Here is a 19,574-nt window from a genome sequence, read left to right on the forward strand (position 1 = left end):
CAGAAAATCAGGCCTAATGACGGAAACTTTTCTAAGCAACCTGATACTGCAGAGCCTTCAAAACCCAGAAGTAGAGGGATAATAAGGGTAATAAAAAGAGACATCCTAAAGGCATGACCCAAGCTGCTACCAGTCTCGTCCCATCCTTTCTGCCTGCTCCTCACCCCAGATGGCTGTAATTCCCTTTTGATAAGGGAAGGCACCTAGGAAGTACCTTTCTGTGGCAACCAGATGAATCATCTGCAAAGGAGTGTGAAAATTACTTGTTTTCTGGCCATATGAACACCCCAGATTTTAGATGGGCTGCCCAAATAAAATGAGCCCTCCCGAGAGGAGAACATGAATGTACAACCTTGGACAGGCCATATCCGAGGTGCCCAAGCACAGGACAAACTGGCTCTGCGAGCTTCTCTGCCTTGCATGGGACTGTTGTGTTAATTGGCTCATCTTCGTTAAGTATTTTGAGACCTTGGAGCTGCACAGCAGCACTGTATTTACCCTCTCATTAAGGAGCGCAGATTAAGTAAAGAAAGTGCGAAGGGCCGCAGCAAAGGGAGAGAGAAGGAGGTTCTTTGCAGAATGTTTTCTCAGGTGTGCGAAAGGGGAAGGCTGTTCCCAGCCAAAGACATCAAAGGCAGGGAACCCTCTCCCGAGCCTTGGGCTGGTTCGTTAGGCTTGGCCGGGCCGCCAGGGTGACTCAGGCACAGGAGCCTGTTTTCGTGTGCGGATCCGGAATGGGAAGGAGCCCTCGTTTGGGAACCTCTGCAGCTCCCTCAGTGAGTTCATCCCAGTGAGATCAGCAGATAAGAAGTGTTGGACGCAGGCAAAGAAATCACCCTGATTTTTGAAGTGTTTTTAAGCACGTATGTAGTACTTGTTGGCTCAGGCCTGCGCTGTTTCTGTTCTCGGTTTGGTTTTCCTCCCAGCGCAGGGGTGTTGGACGCAGTGAGATGGTCCTGAAGGGCACACTGCGAGCTGCTGGTTTGGCCAGCCCAGGGCCCGTTCCTCGTCCTCCTCCCGGTGGCCTGTGCTCTCCTGGCTTCCCAGGGCTCCTGCCACGTGGCCACCTGCAAGGTCCCTGCTCTGCAGGGCTCCACGGGGCCTCCACAGGTTACTGAAGAGCAAAGAATAAATCACAGGTCAGTGCTCGGTGGTTCTGCCCCACAAACACACATGGTTGGGAAGAGGAGTGTTTGAAGCAAGGTTGTCTGGTTTTTTGAAGGCCACACTATGATTCACTCCTCACACTACCAGGGGGACATGAAAAACACTGACACAGGAGACGTCCTCCTCATCCCTCCGTCCCTTTGGTTAAGGGAGAGGGACCCAAGGCACGTGGAGGGAGACACAGATTTGGGAGCGTGGGGATGTGATCTGGAGCACTTTGAAGTTGTGTGGTCTGACAGGAGAACACTTTGTCCTGGAAAATGGGAAGTCGGGTGGGACTCCTGGCTCTCGGTGACCTGTTGTGCAGCGCTGGCTAATTTGCCCATTGTCTCTCCCGTCTATTTAAATCTCAAGCTCTTGGGGGCACCATATGTATTTACACAATGGGGCCACGATTTCCATAGCGCTCCTGCTAATTATCCAACACAAATAATTTTAATGGATGGAACAAGTTCTGGCTCCAGGGCTGAGCTTCTAACCACCTGCCCTGCTATGACTTTAGGCCAATTTGATTGCAGCGGAGTGAACACAATGCTGTGAAGAAAGCCCAGCAAACGACCCAACCTCTTTTCTAAATATAAAGGCCAAATATCCAGTAATCCTAAACCTCGTCAGCCCCTTTCTTCACCTAGGCTGGCTGCATCCTCCTATGGCTGCTGAAAACAAACAGTCTAATCAACCCCCAAACCTTAATGCTAATAACCACTACTATATATTACTGTGTTGCAAGAATAAGAATGGCAGCAGCAAGCTCTTGGAAACGGGCCAGCACTTTATTACTTATTACTTATTTTTATATAGCCTTTGGCATGGCAAGGAGTCCTACTTTAATTATAAACAGGAATGAAGAAGCCGCAAGAGGAAATCATACAATATTGTAGCCGGATAACTGGTACTGCGCTGATTACACAGGGGCTCTTATCAAAGCTGACACAGTGCTGGGGCTGCGCAGATCTGGTGCTGGAAGCCACAGGCTGTGCGTGGGAGAGAGCCGCGGAGCGGACGGAAGAGCGCTGGAATTCTGCTCAATTCAATTCTCCATGGAGAACTTTTTTGTTTCCTTTTTCTCTCTCTCTGCCTCTCTCCCCCTGCATTAAGGAAATAGGAGAAAAGTAAAGACAAGTCCTGGGAGACGAAGAAATGAGATAAATGTGTAACCTTTTCACTTTTTCTTTCAACATGTTGTGGGGGGGAGACACGAAATCTCAATCTGACACGGAGATGAGCTATGGATAAAGACGGTTGTTTGTGGAGCCATGAGAAAACTCCCGAATCCCATTTAAGTCCCTGTGCAGCAGTGGAGAACTCCTGTTTATTTATCTTGCCCAAGGCCTTGCCGCTCTCCGCGGGGCCGCTCGGCCGCCGCGCGGCTCCCGTGCGCAGCGAGCTCGGCTCCCCTCTGCGCCAAGGTCACCAAAGACCCCGAATCTTGGTTACATTGTCCCTGCAGCTCCCGCCTGCCCTGCCGGGGCCTCCTCGTGCCGTGGGGAGGCTCCTGCCTGGGACAAGGCGGCTCCAGGCCGGCTCCCGCGCGCTCCGGTGGGCGCTCCGCTCCGCTCCGCTCCGCGCGCTGCCGGCCGTGCCGGCCCTGGAAGCCGGAGCAGTTGGGACACGCGCGCGCTCCACGCGTGACCCGGGTGCCAGCGGGGTTCCCTGGGCTGGAACCTCCCGGGCAGCCCTTGGCCCTGTCCCCGTCGTGCGCCCGGTCGCGCCGCACACACCTACACCATGGCAGGAGCCCCGTAATCCTGCGAGGTTTCGCATCAGCAAAAAGGAGCTTTTTGAGCTTTATTGTCTCATTTTTCCCCTCGGTTCCCACTCTTGATTATTTTTCCAGCCAACACTCATTGAAGGCCCATAAATAATTGTGTCAGAGCTGTAGACATCTTCCAACCCTTTAAATTTTTTTCCAAAAGCCCCAGATACCATCAATGCTGAGTGAGGCCAAGCACTGTGGAGGGCTGGTGAACTTGAAGCTTTCATTGCCTACAATCTATAAAGGAATAGAAAGCCAGAACATATTTTTATTGTGCCCAAAGGGGATTCAGATCAAGGGGTTTGGATGAACTTCCCTGTCTTTCTTTGCTCCAAGTCCTCCTTTCTTATAACAAAGTAGATAATTTACTGGTGATTTGGTGATAATGCGGAGCCAAATTCTTGGTGGTTTCCCTCACTTAGTTCCCTGCACAGAGCGCTGTGTTCTGGTGACAGGTCAGTGCTAGGAAGCGCAGATCCACGGACAGATCCCGCTGGGCGCTCGTGTCCCCGCGTCGAGCGCAAGGGCAGGGAGGGAAAAATCCTCCCGCGGCTCCGTGTGCTGGTGGGTAAGGGATGAATCACCTGGGTGACAATGGGAGGATTTCGACAGTTTAAATCTTTCTCCACATCATTAAAACGCTATTAGTCCTGGTGTTTTTCCGTCCGCTTTCCTGCATCCCCTTATCTGCAGCGCGGGGAGGAGGCAGGGGCCCGCGGCGGGTCTCCTACGGTCCGCACAACGCCGAGCCCGAGCCGGGCATGGAGCGGGGATGGATGGATGGATGGATGGATGGATGGATGGATGGATGGATGGATGGATGGATGGATGTCCCGTATCCTGCCGTGTCCGGCTCCGCTTCCCAGCTCTCCGCGGCGTTTCGCCGGGTTGCAGCGCGGCCGCCACGAGGCGGACGGGGCCCGTGGGCCTGCGCGGGGCCGCGCGGCTCAGCCCTTCCCACGGGGACGGCGGCCACGTTCGCATGTCAGCACCGCGGTGGTAGTTTATCCTCTCACGAGGTGCAGGGAAATGACAATCTGCCAAGTTTTGGATTTCTCCCTTTGCTGTTTGTCTTTCCGCCTTCTCTTTCAGCCTGGGTTGCGTTTCCCCGGGTAGCTCTGACCGCTCAGGTGGCTCCTCCAGGAAACCTCATAGTTCCCTTTTTGTTCCCAACATGCGCATGGGTGAGGCAGATAAAGGAAAGGAGGGCAAGGGAGAGGCACGAAGAAGCGATAGAATCTGGGCAAGGTTGTGCAGCACAGCTGGGAATGGGCTGTGGGTCCCTGCACTTCCCAGGTTAATGCCTGCGAATTGTCTTGTGTCTTGCTTTGAAACAGTGGTTGTGAATTTTATGAATATTTATAGTCTTGTGACTGTTGCCTAGTGTGGATCCAGCCACGGCTCTTGCAGCGCAAATATTCCAGTGTATCATTTACAGGATATTTTGTTTCTGGCTGGGTTTGAGAACAAATAAAATTCAATTTTCAGTTCAAATAATTCCTTTATCTGACTTTAGTTAACCATAAATGTACTGCTGACGGGTTGGCTGCTCTTCAGACACCTGCACTGGCCAGGATAAGAGTGTGCCTGGGTTATGGGATACATCCGTCCCGCCGCGGGAGCATCCTGAAGATGCAGGACGCAGCGGCCCGGCCGGCTGGCGCAGGGGACACCGGAGGTCCTGGTGAAGCCCTCGGCCGGCAGGACCCGCTAACAGCGCTCCTGCATCCCGGCCCATCCATCACATCCGGCTGCAAGCAGGAAAATGGCAGCGGGAAGAGTCTCCTCCCTGCTAACAGGTGGAAACTGAGGCAGATGATGGTGCGGGCCGGGCCCTGCAGGCGCTCACATGTGTGCTTAATTTCAAGCCTGAGTGGTTCCTTAAAGCCTGTGATTTAAAGGATTACTCATGCTTGAAATTAAGCACACATGTATGGATATGGGGAATTGGATCTTCAATCTGTGCCCGAGTTGTCCACTTCTAACTTGGAGACAACAGCACCTCCTACGCTCCTGTAACTCGTCTATATTGCAAATAGCAAAATGTTCTTGCAGCAGCACCCAGGGGGTTGCACTGCAGCAGCCCGACAGCCCTGGGAGCAGCCGGGGCCTCTGCTACCGATGGTCAGGAATAAGTGAGTATTTGCCCTGTGCTGGTTGATCCTCACGGTGCAATTCCACCTTGGAGGACCCCAAGGATCTTTTTCAGGACCTGTTTTGGACAGGGGCAGACACTTGGTCTCACCACATTTCCTTCACCTACCCTGAAGGGTGAAACCTTTAATACTCCTAAAAGCCTGAAGGCCCTTGCCCTAAAGCCCTGCTCGCTCTGCTCTCCGGCCTTCCTGCTGTTTTGGCAATTGCACCGAGTCCCTTTGAGATGATGACTCTGTGCTCAATGGAGACCTCCTTTCATCTACCAGCTAAGAGGTACCAGCAAGGAGGACACTGGTGCTTAGCAGAAAATAATACTCCCTGCTACCCCCAATTATTGGAATGGGTCTCAGATTTAAGCATGAGGGATTTGTGTTCCCTTCTAAACCTTGCCTGGCTTAAAACTGCATTGTCTTTATCTTTATTCATGTCTAAGCCCTTTTGAAAAATCCTCCTACGTGTCTTCAACAAGATCTCGGAATAATGAGTCCCACTGTCTAATTAGGAAACACTGTTTCCTCTCCCAGCTCTTTTTTCCCTCCAACTCCAGAGAGGTGGAAGAGGGGAGGGTGCAGCCCCCCGTCCCCGGCTGCTCCTTGGTGATGCCGGAGCCGCGGAGGCAGCGCCGGCCGCGTGGATGTGGTGGGAATCGCGTGGCCGGGAATCGCGTGGCCTGCCCGAGCTGCTGCTCCGGAGCCCAGGTAGCAACGGAGGGGGTAGTTTTCCCAGTTTCTCCGGGCAGTTTTCCAGCAGGGGCTGCGTTGTCTTCCAATCGCAGAGGAATTGCCCAGTGGGGCCGGGACAGGGAGCCTGTTGCCCCTCCGGCCTCCGTCCCAGCAGCAGAGCTGGGTCTGCAGCTCCGGGCTGGCCTTTCTCCCCGTCCAGCCCCGCTTCCCAAGCTCCAGCCTGTTCCGTCCGCTGCGAGGTTTGTGCCGAGGCTTCGCCGGGGGCTCCCGGGCTTTACGCAACGCGGGAGAGCAGGGAAGCGGCTCCGAGGACGGGAAACGCAGATCCCCTAATGACTGTTCCGCTGCCTGGTACAGAGTGGAATAATTAGGGTTTCTTTTCTCTTTAATTAGAAAATGGCAAACATAGATTAATCAATTACAAATGCCTCTTTATCCTGCAGTGCTCTGCAATTACCATCACTTAAGTGCGTTGACAGCGTAGGAGGCCTGTCCTTGTAAAGCAGTGCTCGCTGCTCTTTCTTTCGCTGGTTTTCCGGCTCCCGCCTTGTCTCAGCCCTTTCTGTGCTCCCTTTCTGCCCTCTCCCTGTCCCCTCCGCGGAGCTTTGCCATCCTCGAGGAGGTTTTCAGGCCATTATCCTCCGCTCAGCACTAGCGAAACTACTTTTTTCCCCAAAAAGCCCTTTTTGGCCGGGCAGGAGGAATTAACCCGGGCGAAGAAGTGGAATCGGCATCTTCACTGGGGTCGCACACTACAATAGCGGAGTAAACTCCAGGAAATACAATAACTTGATTCATGGCTGGGCTCTCAGGCCGCTGCCAAACGCGTGATTAAGTCCCGAAGAGTTCGATCAGGGACACGCAGCAGCAGAACGGGGCTGCATTGAGAGGGCTGCGCGCGGGAACAGCCCGTGCTCCCGCTCGCTGCGCCGGCCCCTTCCCGGCCGGCATTTAAGAGGAACAAAAGCAGCGGAGCGGCGCGGCGGGAGGCGACGGGGCGGCCGCCATCCGGGCACCGTGACCCGGCGGCCAGGCCGGGCGGCCCGGGAGCCGGTGCCGTGTCCGGCTGCGCTGCCCGGCGCTCACCTGGCAGCGTGCGGAGCGCCGGGAAGCGCGCGGAGCGCCGGGAAGCGCGCAGGCTCCAGGCATTGCTGCCATCTATCGGAGGACGCGGCCCGCTTCTGGGCTCCTGGTGCCGGCTGCTCCGGGATGAGTTGGGACGGGCTCTCCTGGGCCCACGCGGGTTGTCGTGGCCCGGGCACCCGCTCTGCCCCCGGCTCCCGCTGCAGCGAAGGGGCCGGATGGCGGGAGCACCGGGAAGCCGGGATGATGCCCGGCGCATCCCTGCGGACGCGGCCGTGCGGCACGTGCGGCACGTGCTGCCCCGGCGGCCCTGCCGGCGCCGATCGGGTTTCCGCGGAGCGCTCTGCTCCTCGCTGTCCCGCTGTAATCCGAGCGCTCCTGGCGCCCTGGATCGGCCCGGGGTGCAGCAGGTAGCACGGGGGCAGGATCGCTTGGGACCCCGCGTGTACGCGGGAGCCGGGCTCGTCGCTTGTGCCTCCGCAGGGAGCCTTTTCCGCTCGGCCTTGCGGGCACCAGTGACTTCACTTGCAGGGGGACAGGCGGCCGTGGTGGCAGGAGCATCCCTGCGTGGCCCAGTGCATCCCTGCGTGGCCCGGAGCATCCGCTGCCTCCGCTCCCGCATGCGGCCGGCAGCGCCCGCGGCGCTGGGATGCGGATGGGGAACACGGGCTGTCCGGCTGCTCCCGGGATCCGCGGCTGCTCCCGGGATGTCCGGCTGCTCCCGGGATCCGCGGCCGCCCTCCTGCGCGCAGGGAAGGGGAAAGGCCTCCTGCCACTCCCGTGCTGCAGCACGGCTGCTCTATCTGAGTAGCTGCCGTCCACAGAGCTGCGTATTCACCTAAGAACTGACGTGGAAGAGCCCCGGAGCTCCGCGGCGCGGAGGACTCCATATCCCGGAAGGGCATTAGTGCAGCCTCCTCTATTGCAAGGTCTGGACGGAGCCTTCGCTCCTCTCCTGAGCAAGAAGGGCACGAGTGAGCGGCGTAACCTGCTCGCTGGGGACGAGGGCGTTCAGCTGCAGGGCTGAAATGCTCCGCGTTTCTTACACAGGAAACGTTTACTAAAGAAATCACTTGCAACCAACAAGCATAAATAGACTCGCACATAGCTCGAGTTCCAGCTTTGTCTTCTTTGTTTACCAGGAATTTGTCGGACAACTGTCCGGGGCTCTAATATAACCCGTAGCGACTCCGGGCAGCTATGCAGCATGTTGCAAGGAAAACTCAGCGCAAGGCATCCCGCGTGCAGGCGTTTGCAGGGGTTTAACTGCTGCTGGGCTGCAGGCAGCACCCACAAACGAGCTGATGCCTCTTGGTGCAGGGGCAGGAGCGCTCGGCCGCGCTCGTGGGAGCTCAGAGAGGCCGCACGAGCCTGGAGGAGCCTCCAAGGGGGCTGCAGCCACCACCAAATCGTAGGTAACGGCAAGAGGAACGTCCCGGTGCTGCACGAGGTCCCGCTGCTCCTCTCGTCCCCAAGCAGCCCTGGTCCCACCGCGGGCACAGCGGCGGTTTGGGGTCCAACCCGGGACTTTATTCCATGGGAACAAAGCCACCCCGCTTCCCACGGCCGCCGGCGTCGCGGGAGGCTCCGCGGGAGCCAGCGGGGCCGGGGAGCACGGGCTATTCTCAGTTCTGCCTGTATATTTAGATGCGCTTCTGTGCCTGTATTAGGGCCTCGCGCTGCTGCTCGCAGGCAGGGTGTCTGAGCAACGCTGCATTCTTTGCATCCTTGCCCAAATTTGCACTTTTATTCCCGGAAGCCGCGCTGAAGCGCAGCGCTGGTGCGAGGGGAATGAGTCTGCAGATTTTGCTGCGCGAGCTGCCTGCCTGGTGGCATCGCGCACAGAAATAACCAAAAACGCGGCGCTATTTTTAGAGCCCGAGCGTTCGCACCCGCTTCCTGCCCCGATTCCTCGTCTTCCTTCGCCCCCTGCCCTGCTGCCCGTCCTGGCTGCAGCTGGAGGAGGCCCTCACGTCTGCCTTGCTCCATCAAATGCAGCCCAAGGTGCTCAGGGGATTAAAACCACCCCAAATGCACGTGCACTCAAATGTGTATGTTCTCTTTTTCCTAATGTATTTGAGAGGATTCTCAAATCCTCGCTTTTCCACTCGCTGGGATCACTTTTCCCAGAGAAAAGAAAAGCATCCAAAAAATTTCTATTCTGTCTTTAGAAAAAAGCGCTGGGATTGATAGGCCGGGGTTGGCACCGCGAGCCGCGAGGCGGTTGCTTTCCTTGGCTGCTCCACGATGGACGCGCTCGGGTTTTATGTCGCGCCTCGTCTTGAGTTTCTGCGTAAAAAGCAAGGATTAAACTGCAGCGATCCAGGATCGGGGTGGAGAGCTTCATCCTGGCTTGTTTTGCCAAGGCAGAGCAGCCCAAAGTCCTGATTTTGCTAATGGTCCAGCTGGGAAGTTGGTTCTTTCATGGGGCTGCACCAGGCGTTAAAGTCTCTATATCGCCCTCCAAGCTTTATACGAGCTGAGGGATTTCCTTGCTTCTATTTACCCCTAAACCAGCGACGCAGGGCAGTGACGTGTCCCGGAATCCTGGCGTGTCCCGGAATCCCAATGTTTGCAATGGGCAACGCTGCCAAGGAGGATCCTTGGAGCATCCCCAGCCTCGTCTCTAAACCCACCAACCACAACTAGGGCAAATCCCTGGTTCCAATAAGGCCTCGAAGATGCTGGTTCTTATGGCTGAGCACCAGATAAGTGGCAATTAAAAGAGACAATCAATCTGGGGCTGCTCTGGTTTGAGTTTCCATCTGACGTGACTGCAATCTGGGAGACAAATCTTAACCTGGGACTGCAAAGGGATTGTTCTTGGGAAGACAACGCGCGCTGGCCAGGGCTCGTATCTTCCGTGGAAGTTGATAGTCCCGTTCAGCGACGTCCCTTTCTCGGGGATGGTTCACAGTGAGCTGCTCCGTTGAGGATGTCACCATGAGGGGACGTTAACGCTCCCTCCAGGGCCCATCTCCCCAGAGCCCTCGTTTTAGGCACTCATCTGCCTGGACTCTGGTTGTTGCCAGCCCTGCTAACACCTCTCCTGTCTCCTAACCTAATAAATGGGCCGAAATGGGTCTTCTGACAAAGGTAAAAGTCACATTCCGTGCCCTCCTGCCTGCTCCTGCGCTAGCAAGAAAGCTCAGAGCAGCTGTCAGAGATTTATGCAAGCCCTTTTCCTCTTCTATTTTAAGTTCACTTTTGATCATAAAACGCGGCGAGGGGGGAGCGAGCCTGGAAACCGCGGTACCCCGTGCGGAGCTGCCGGCTTCGAAGGAGGCGCGAGGGGCAGGGGCGGAAAGCGGCGGCTGAGCGGGGTGAGCGCGGAGCAGCGCGGACGGCGGCAGCCGTTCCCGGAGCAGCCGCGTGCGAGGGGAGCACCAAACCGGCCCTATGTATGTGAGCTGAGCATCCAAACCAGCCGTCTGTGAGCTGAGCATCCAAACCAGACCTGCATGAGCTGAGCATAAAACCAGGCCTGTGTGAGCTGAGCATCCAAACCAGGCCTGTGTGAGCTGAGCATCAAACCAGGCCTGTGTGAGCCGAGCATCCAAACCAGCCCTATGTGAGCTGAGCATCCAAACCAGGCCAATGTATGTGAGCTGAGCATCCAAACCAGCCGTGTGTGAGCTGAGCATCCAAACCAGGCCTGCATGAGCTGAGCATCAAACCAGGCCTGTGTGAGCCGAGCATCCAAACCAGCCCTGCATGAGCCGAGCATCAAACCAGGCCTGCATGAGCTGAGCATCAAACCAGCCCTATGTGCAAGCCGAGCATCCAAACCAGGCCTATGTGAGCCGAGCATCCAAACCAGCGCTGTGCGAGCTAAGCACCAAACCGGCCCTATGTGAGCTGAGCATCAAACCAGGCCTATGTGAGCCGAGCATCAAACCAGGCCTGCATGAGCCGAGCATCCAAACCAGGCCTGTGCGAGCAGAACATCAAACTGGCCCCACGTGAGCCGAGCATCAAACCAGGCCTGCCTGAGGTGAGCATCAAACCAGCCCTATGTGAGCCCGGTGTCCAAACCAGGCCTATGTGACCTGAGCATCCAAACCACTCCCGCATGAGCCAAGCGTGTGCTGCAAACCAGCCCCGCGCGATCCCGGTGTCCGATCCGGCCCCGCGCGATCCCGGTGTCCGATCCAGCCCTGCGCGATCCCGGTGTCCGATCCGGCCCCGCGCAGCCCGTGCGGGGCAGTCGCGGGCGGCCGCGGGGCCTGGGGGCACCTTCCCTTCCGACATTGCTGGGACAGTTTGGTCAGGATCCCTCTAGGGAGAAAGTCGGCCTGGAAGAGAGGTGTGGAACCTCCTCCAGGGTGGAAATGTGGAAAATGTTCCCGTCTTCTTTTACAAATACCCGTATATGTGTCCGTCGTGTGAAGCAATCCGATGTCGAGGCTCTAATTCGAAGTAATTCTGCCTCCCCTTCCTCTGCCTCCGACCAGGGGGCAGGGACCTTTCCATTTGCATCAATACATTTTCAATTGCGCCCCACTCGCTTCACTCCTCTTATTTAACAGGACACTGTTATTTAAGGCTTGGCAATTAATAGATTTTCCATGAGAATAATCTCTTTAGCTTCTGAAAAAATCCCGGGGAAAGAATGATTCTTATGTTAAATGTTCTGGACAGTAGTAACCAGAGTGTTTCATATACTAACTTTAGGATCCGTGCCTTGTTATAGCAATGAAAAGAAAAAATACAAAACGACGCTCTTGCAAAACAAATTCCAGTAACCGTTGGCGAGAGAAGTTTCAAGAGACTTTTCTCAGGAGCGAAGTGGGGAGGCTGCCATACCCGTTCCCTGCTTAATGGGCTGCTGTGCACATTAAAGCGCGGATTGCTGGATAATTCCTGGCCGCCTCCGTGCATGGGCCGTGCGGAGGCTCCTGCGAGAGGAACGCTCTGGCCTCCTGTACGCGGCACAGGATTCTTCCACAGCGCACAAAAAAAGCAAATTCATGATTCATGGAGGCTCTGGCCATACATCTTGCAAAGAAATGCTTGGCAGCTTTAGAGAATAGCTGGGTTTATTTTAACCTTTAAGAATGACACCAATTTCACAGCTGTTAATGCTATGTGGCTCCTACGCTTTCCAATGCAAATTGCACATGAAGGGCTAATGCATTTTGATGAAGGTGGGGGGAGGCAGAATCTCCATATTAATGTGCCAATAGCTTTGTTCTGAAGTGTTTAATTTTATGCTTTAATGAGAGATCCTCTTTCTGGTTAAGGCAAGCCTTTGCAAGAAACTATTTAGATATTTGCTGGTGTCATCAGCCTCTGGAGCAGGGGGAGGGAATTATTTTCTGCAAGTGGGTTTTTTTGTTGTTCTCTCTTGCTTCTGGGTCAGAAACGGTTGCAAGGGGAGTCTCAGGGCGATACAGTGGTCGCCGAGTGAAGGTCTTGCCCAAAGCCCCTCGAAATCAGGGTTTGGTGCCACTTTTATGTGGCTCAAAGGAGCGGTTTGGGGTTGTCCGCCCCAGGGAGCTGCTGGAAAGGGGCCTGTGGGCTGCACGAGCCCACTGAGCATCAGGGTGCCTGGTGCTGGGCCTTGCACTTCCCTCAGGATGGTTTTATGGGGTAAAACCTCGCGATCGTCGCAGGTTTTTACCTTCCCGGACGAGGGTCGCAGGGAGCCGCCGGGCGCAGCGCCCGCGCGAGGGCGGGAGCTCCCTGTGCGTTTGATGTGTGGTGCACATTTGGTCTCGATCAAGAGCCCGTTGGAGCAGGCGCTCAGGATTTAGAGCATTGGATTTCAAATAACACCGGGCTATTATTAATAATCGCTTTTCATCAGGCATTGCCTTTACAAGCTACAAGGGCAGCCCAGCAGAAATACACCGAACAGCATAATTGCTTTTATTAAAATAAATCCGATTGTGCGGAGGGGATGAACGGTGCGGGAGCAGTCGTGTCCCTTGGTTTTGTCTGCGCTGGCGCCGCTCGAGGGCGGCGCGGGGCGGCCGCGGGGCGGGCGTTGAACGGGGTACCTGGGTGCAGGGCTGCTATAACGGACCCCTTGGGAAGGGAAAGGGCCCTCGGGGCAGCTCCGCTCCTGTCCCCTTGCTGTGTCCTCCCCCAGGTGAGGGACAACGTGGTGGAGCAGCCAAGGCCACGCCAGAGCCGGTTTGGATTCCCATCGGGATCAACCCCTATGGGATCGCTCCCCCTTGCGAACGGGAGCAGCCCTGTCAAGCAGGGAACCTGGGGAGCCCTTTGCAGGTCGGGTGTTTCACACGCGGCCCCGCGGGCGCGCGCTCCGGCCGCAGAGCTGGCACGGGAGGCCCCGCGGAGAGAAACCAGCGCACGCGGTCGCTGGAGACCTGCTAAGGAAGAGGCTACTTCTGTCGTGCTTTAAATTGCTTCCTTGCTGATTGTTGTTTTAAACTCGGCCACTCATAAACCCAAATGAACGTGCGCTGGGGAGATGCTCCTCGCTTCAACCCCATCTCTAAGAACTGGTTCAGGCAGATGTCCGAGTCTGCTCGAGCTTCGTTTCCTCACCTCGCTTCGCGGGGACGATCACGTTTTTCCTATAGAAAAGATAGGGGTGATAGCTCGGACCAGAATTAGAGAGGTGCTTGAGGTCCTAGGGGAATCTGCACTCTGTGCTCAGCAGGATGTGATAGAGGAGTCTGGCTTGTCCTAAACCGTGGGAATTCACGACTTTTTACCTGCAAACCCTATTGCTCCCTGCACCTTCCTGCTCCGCGCAGCCGTCCTGCTGCGGAGCCTTTGCCTCCCGCGGCGCCCGTCGAGCGGAGCACCGGGGCTCCCGCTCGCCGTACTTGGCAGGTACTTTTAATTGCCTGGAAAATATTCTTCCTGCGAAGTTGCAGTTTTCTGGGGCTTGAATGAGTGGCGGCTGCCATTGGCTGTGCCCGGCGCCTGCGGATTGGCTCCGCGGCCGCGGAGGGACCGATAAGGCCGGCTATAAAAGCCCCGCGCCGGCGGCCGGTCCCGCAGCGAGGCCGGCGGAGCGGAGCGGGGCCGAGCGCTTCCCCCCCCGTCCGCGGCCCGGCGCGCTCGTTCCCTACGCGGAGCGCGGAGCGGCGGCGGCGGCCGCGGGCGGAGAATGCTCCAGCCGTGCGGGCTGCTGCTGCTGCTGCTGCTTCTCGGCGCCGCCACCGCCTACGACACCGAGCACAACGACTCCGTGAGCCCGCGCAAGGCGCGCGGAGCGGCGCAGAGCTCAGGTGAGGGGGGTCCCCGGGCCGCGCTCCGCGGGCACCGGGCGCTGCGCGCGGGATGCGGCGCCCGCCTCCCCCCCGGCCCCGCTACCGCGGGGCCGGGGGGGAGGCGGGCGCCGCATCCCGCGCGCAGCGCCGCTCCCGGCGCTTTTCCCCCCTCGGAAGTTGATAAAACCCCGGGAAACTCCGCCGAGCCCCCGCCAGCGTTTATTTCCCGCAGCGCAATCCCCTCGCCTCGCTGGCACCGTAAAAATCCGGCGGTGGCATTTCCCAAACTCGCGTTTTCCACGGGCGGAATAATCGCGGGCGAGTCCGCGCCGGATGGCTCCGCTCCGCGCGCGACAGATGCCTGGATAAGTTGGCCGCGCTGTGTCGAGCAGGAGGAATCCAAAACCTGCCTCCTCGTGCACGGAGAGGATATTAGGTCCCTAATTCGGAGCTCGTTAGCAGCTGCCTTATTTTAGCTCCCGAGCTCTGCAGTTGGAGCGGGGTGGCTGCTCCTTTTGTATTTGGTTGCTATAGAAACATAGGGTCTCCCTCCTGCTCCTGCCTAAAACAATGAGCGCTGCAAGCGCCAGAGTTGGGGTCGGAACCTGCGCCGGGAGCCCCGAGCTCCGAGCTCGCCAAATATCCCCCCCTTCGGGCACGTCAGCAGTAGCTTGGCAGGGGGAGGCGCGGGGGGGATGGATTATTCCCTTTCCGTAAAGATCCCGGTTGTCGGATCCGCCTGGAGGCTCCGGCTCGCTGCTCGGCAAGGTGCGCGCTCGCAGCCTCCCTCGCCGCGCGGCGCGGCCGTCGCTTCCCCCGAGGGAAGGTCTCGTAACACGGGCCGCAAAAGTAGCGCCGGGCCCTGCGCGGGCGCGCACGGGGACAGATGTTCGCCTTACCAAAAAAGGTTAATCCCGGCGAACCCCGGGGCAGCAGCGCGGCAATACTGCTGATTCACCGCTAAAACGCACGGGATCCGCTCGCCCGGAGCGGGGATGACCCGATACCCCCCGCTCGGCCTCGCCGCTGCCTTTAATTATACATGGGCAGCTCCGTTACCTCAGCTCGCTCCGGCGGGGCGGCCCTTCCCGAGGAAGCTCCGGCAGGATGCAGGGCCGGGCGATGCTCCCAGCCGCTCGCTTGGCTCCCCCGCGTCGCCGATACCCCCGTGTCCCCTCGGACGCTCCGGGCTGCGCGGGGCCGCGGGGCCGCGCGCTCACGGCGCTCCCGTTGCAGCCGAGGTGGTGCGCTGCCTCAACGGCGCGCTGCAGGTGGGCTGCGGCGCCTTCGCCTGCCTCGAGAACTCCACGTGCGACACGGACGGCATGTACGACATCTGCAAGTCCTTCCTGTACAGCGCCGCCAAGTTCGACACGCAGGTAGGGCCGCGCTCCCCGCGCTCGCGTCGGCGGCACCGGAGCGGGATGCTCTGCCGAGCGGGAGCCGGCGTCGCGCAGGGCTGCGCTGCGCAGCCTCAGCCCTTAGCGCCTTGCAGCCCTTGTGCTGCCTGGGCGCTCCCGTGGCGCACGGGGTGCAGGTCTGGGCACGGATGCCTCCCTCGGGGATCCTTCCTGCAGCCCGTTTTCCATGCAGCCCGTTTTCCATGCAGCCCGTTTTCCATGCAGCCCGTTTTCCATACAGTGCGGACTCGGCGCGGGGCGCAGAGCCGCGTTTCCTCTGCGGGAGGAACCTGAACGTTCCTCCCCAGCGGCAGCCGCACGTCCCGGAGCGCGGGCAGCTCCGGAGGACGCTGCCGCTTCCCTCGGGGCTTCCCACACGGACAAGCACCTTGTTCCCGTGTGCTCGCCCCGGGCAGCAGCGAAACCCCTGCCAGGCGCTGCGAGCGGCTCTGGGCAGAACCAGCCCGGCCGTGGCGCTGACGCTGCTCCCACACGGCCTTCCATGGCCAAAACCCTGTGGGATTGGGATTTCCCTGCATCCCAACGGGAACCGCTGAGCACAGCTGGGCTCGCAGCCACACGCGAGCGTCCGGGGGCCGTTTGCAGGTGCTGCTGCGTGGCCTGCAGCAGGTCCCAGAGCAGCAGCGCTTCGGATAACACACGGGTTTCTGAACTGCCTTGCAATTTATTTATTCATTCTGTTTGCAGGGAAAAGCTTTTGTGAAAGAAAGCTTGAAATGCATCGCGAATGGAGTTACGTCCAAGGTTTTCCTCGCCATCCGGCGGTGCTCCACGTTCCAAAGGATGATCTCGGAGGTGCAGGAGGAGTGTTACAGCAAGCTGGACATGTGCGGCATCGCGAAACGAAACCCCGAAGCCATCACCGAAGTCGTGCAGCTTCCACATCAGTTCTCAAACAGGTATGTGGGGCTCTCCAGAGCCAAAACGTCACGTGCAAAAATGTGAAGTGCAGAGAAAGAGAAGAACTGAATTGTCTTAACTTTCTGCGAGCCCTCATACAGCTTAGCCTGAATAATGCTGTCTGCCTCTTCACATTCTTGTTAAGATTTACCAGCATTCTTCTGCTTTTCTCGCTGGTAAATACTCTTATGAACACCACAGGGAAGAAGCCAAAAATTAACCAGACAGGCACTACTTGATAGCCTGGAGCTTGTTTAAACAGAATAGTTCTTGTAACCTGAATGCAGAATAATGCTAAATAGCCCCGCACGGTGTCTCGGTGCTAGAGACTCCTGCAGAGCTGCTCCAGCCGTTGCAGCTTCTTTCCCCGCTTCTGCCTGGGGCATCTCCCCTTTGCTGCCCGTACCAGGCCGTGCGGCAGCATGGGCAGTATCTGGCCCCCCGTTCCCTTGTCGGTAGCAAAGGTGCCCGGGGAAACGGGCGGCCCCGCTGTCCCCATCCCAGCGCCCGGCCCCGCTGTCCCCGTCCCGCGAGGACAAGGCGCAAGGAGCGGCGCGGCCACGCGTGGGGCAGAGCCTCCATCCGGAACAGCCGGTGCCGAGTCCTGTGCCTGCAGCCCCGACCAGCCCGGGCTAATTGCAGAAAACCCTCTTGCAGCAGCGCCCGCGCCGCGCGGAGCCGCTTGCTGCCCGAGCGCCCGGAGCAGCGGCTCCGGCCGGGCCGCTCTGCCCCTTCCCGCTGCCGTGGAAGGGAGAGGGTGGCCCAAACCTCCCCGGCGCCGCGGGGACGCGCGTGCGTCATGGGGACGGTCCCCGGGAGCCCGGCCGGCACCGCTGGTGTCGAAGCCGGAGGATATTATGACACACTGAGTAACAAAAGCAGCAGGATTTCCCAGCTCATAGTTTACGTTAAGGCCTCCGAAAGCATCCGGCTTTCCCAGCCCCTGTCCGGCACAGCCGCGGAACAGGAATGTGCCGCTTGGCCCGCGGCGCCGAGGGGAAGTAGTTAAAGGTCGTAGCATCTTCCTGTGATTTAACCCGGCGGCAGGAGCGGCGCTAGGACGGGCTCTTTGCCGGCGCTCCCAGCCCGGCTGCGGAGCCGCATGCGGAGCCAGGACGGGGCCCGGAGCCGGCCCCGCTTGGCACCGCCATGTCCACCCCACGTGCGGTCCCGCTTGCCCGGCACCAGCCCCGGGGCCCCGGCGTCCTGCGGCTCCGGGAGGGCCCAGCCGGCGGGAAGGCTCTGGCTGCGAACGCGCGTTTCCCTCTTCCTTCCCCGCCGCCTCCCACCGGTTACTCTCCGCTCCTATGGAAAAATGTCACGGTGACCTTAAAGCCTTAAAATAAGTTCCCAGAAGCCGCAGGCAGCGGTGGCCCCGCAGCTTCTCCTCTCTTCCCGCTTCCCGGCAGGAAGCGCTTCCTGGGCCGCGGTCGGGCAGGGGCTCCTTGGAGCGCCGCTCTCCTGCATCCCAACCAGGCCGAGGAATGCGCAGGCCCCATCCCCATCCCTATCCCTGATCCCGGCGGGAGGGAAGGGCTTCGCTCCGCGTGGGGCGCCGCGCGTGACGGCCGGCGCCTCTCGCGCAGATACTACACCAAGCTGGTGCGGAGCCTGCTGGAGTGCGACGAGGAGACCGTGGGCGCCATCAAGGAGAGCCTGCTGGAGAAGCTGGGCCCCAGCGTGGCCGGCCTGCTGCAGCTGCTGCAGCCGGAGCAGTGCGCGCAGGGCCCCGCGCGCGCCGACTTCGCGCGCCGCCGCGCCGGCGAGCCGCAGAAGCTCAAGCTCTACCTGCGGACCCTGCGAGGTGAGGGCCCGGCCAAGCGCGCCGCGGCCGAGCGCGCGTAGCGGAGCGAGCCCCGCGCGCCGCAGCGAGCCCGAGCGGCGGCTGGGACCGCGGCGTCGGGCTGCCCGTGGCTGGTTGCTGTTCCTCTCGGACAGACTTTTGCATGGATCTGTGTTCAGTGTCTCAGCTTTCCCGCCATCCGCAGCTCTCCATGTCTTTCTTTCCCCCCGAACAACCCCGGTGTTAACCATAGCCCTGCAGCAGGGCGGCCCCGGCCGCGTCCTCGCAGCCCCGCTGCCCTCGCCGCCCACAGGGCCGCATGGTCGCTCTGCGCTGGCCATGGACAAGCGCGAGTGTCACCCTCCCGGTGCCACCGTGTCCCACCCCGGGGCGGCAGGGCCCTCCGAGGGGTCCCCGGTCCCGCGTTGTGTTTAAGAGCTGACACCTACGTACTGTACTGAACTGCCTAAAGCTTTAAAGAAACCTAACACACACCCCCCTTCCTGAGACGAGGGTATTAAAGGTCTTGCTCTAACTGTGGTATAAATAATTTTGAAGAACTGTCACGTACTGTACATAAATTCCACGAGAGTCTGCTGGAAAGAAGGAGAATATAATAACTTTATTGCATAAACCTAGTTTTGTAAGTGAGTTAGCTATTTTTCTTTCCTGGAAATAATCTCTGTCGTATTCCAAGTTCACCTTCTACTTTGTGGCCTTTTTTATAATGGAGGAGGGATGTCTAGAGACAGGAATGGTTGAGCCAGGGCCAGAAAGGAGCTTCCCTTCCCATGGGTGCAATGAGCTGAGCGCGGCCGGGCAGCGGCGGAGCGGGCGCAGGGGCCGTCCCTGTCTGGAGCTGGTAGCCGAGGGATCTCCTTTTTCTTTGCAAAATCTAAAGCAATATAACCTTTTCTTTCTGTTTTTTTTTGTTTGTTTGTTTTTTGTAAACCACAAAGCCTTTAAACAATAACTTGCTGCTAATACATTGAAACCAGATGCAGTGGCAGCATTTCTAATATTGCTGTCTTCATTAAATGTAGCCCAAAAGTGCTGTCAGAAAATTGCAAGAGGCAAAAAATGTTGCTGACGGGGGAGGTTTTCGGGGTTTGCTGCGTTTGAGCACCCGGAATCGCGCGATCCCAGGGTTCATCCCACCGTCACGGCCGGAGCCGGGATGGCTGCGGCTGCCCCAAAACTCTCTCCTTGGGTTGTCTATGACTTTTCCAATGGGAATATAACCTTTTGATTATTATTTTCCCTTAACACGGGTGGGAAGAGGAGGGGGAAATGGATCCCCCGGTCCGGTGCCGGGGTCCCCGCGACGCGTTTGCAGCGGGAGCGTCGCTGCTCCCGTGTCCCCAGTTTCTGACATTTCCTTTGCAAAAGCAGCAAGGAAGCCCCAAGCCCCAACGCTGGGCGCAGGGGGAGGCC

General features: G+C 58.5%; 1 protein-coding gene across 1 annotated transcript; it reads left to right on the plus strand.

The window, feature by feature from the left end:
• The first annotated feature begins 13,933 nt into the window (after positions 1–13,933).
• On the plus strand, positions 13,934–18,202 carry STC1 (stanniocalcin 1). The gene is made up of 4 exons (XM_088521401.1): positions 13,934–14,054; positions 15,273–15,415; positions 16,145–16,356; positions 17,944–18,202. Exons 1-4 carry the CDS (start codon positions 13,934–13,936, stop codon positions 18,200–18,202), a joined length of 735 nt encoding a protein of 244 aa, XP_088377527.1.
• The last annotated feature ends 1,372 nt before the right edge of the window (positions 18,203–19,574 follow it).

The sequence above is a fragment of the Tinamus guttatus genome, unplaced genomic scaffold (genome assembly GCF_059628265.1).
Source record: "Tinamus guttatus ecotype Peru unplaced genomic scaffold, ASM5962826v1 Tinamus_guttatus_pri_ptg000123l, whole genome shotgun sequence".
Lineage (NCBI taxonomy): Eukaryota > Metazoa > Chordata > Aves > Tinamiformes > Tinamidae > Tinamus > Tinamus guttatus.

Coding starts and splice junctions, on each gene's coding strand:
- STC1 (XM_088521401.1), top strand. CDS start 13,934: ATGCTCCAGCCGTGCGGGCTGCTGCTGCTGCTGCTGCTTCTCGGCGCC. Junction 14,055..15,272: donor CGGAGCGGCGCAGAGCTCAG/GTGAGGGGGGTC, acceptor CTCCCGTTGCAG/CCGAGGTGGTGCGCTGCCTC. Junction 15,416..16,144: donor CCGCCAAGTTCGACACGCAG/GTAGGGCCGCGC, acceptor TTCTGTTTGCAG/GGAAAAGCTTTTGTGAAAGA.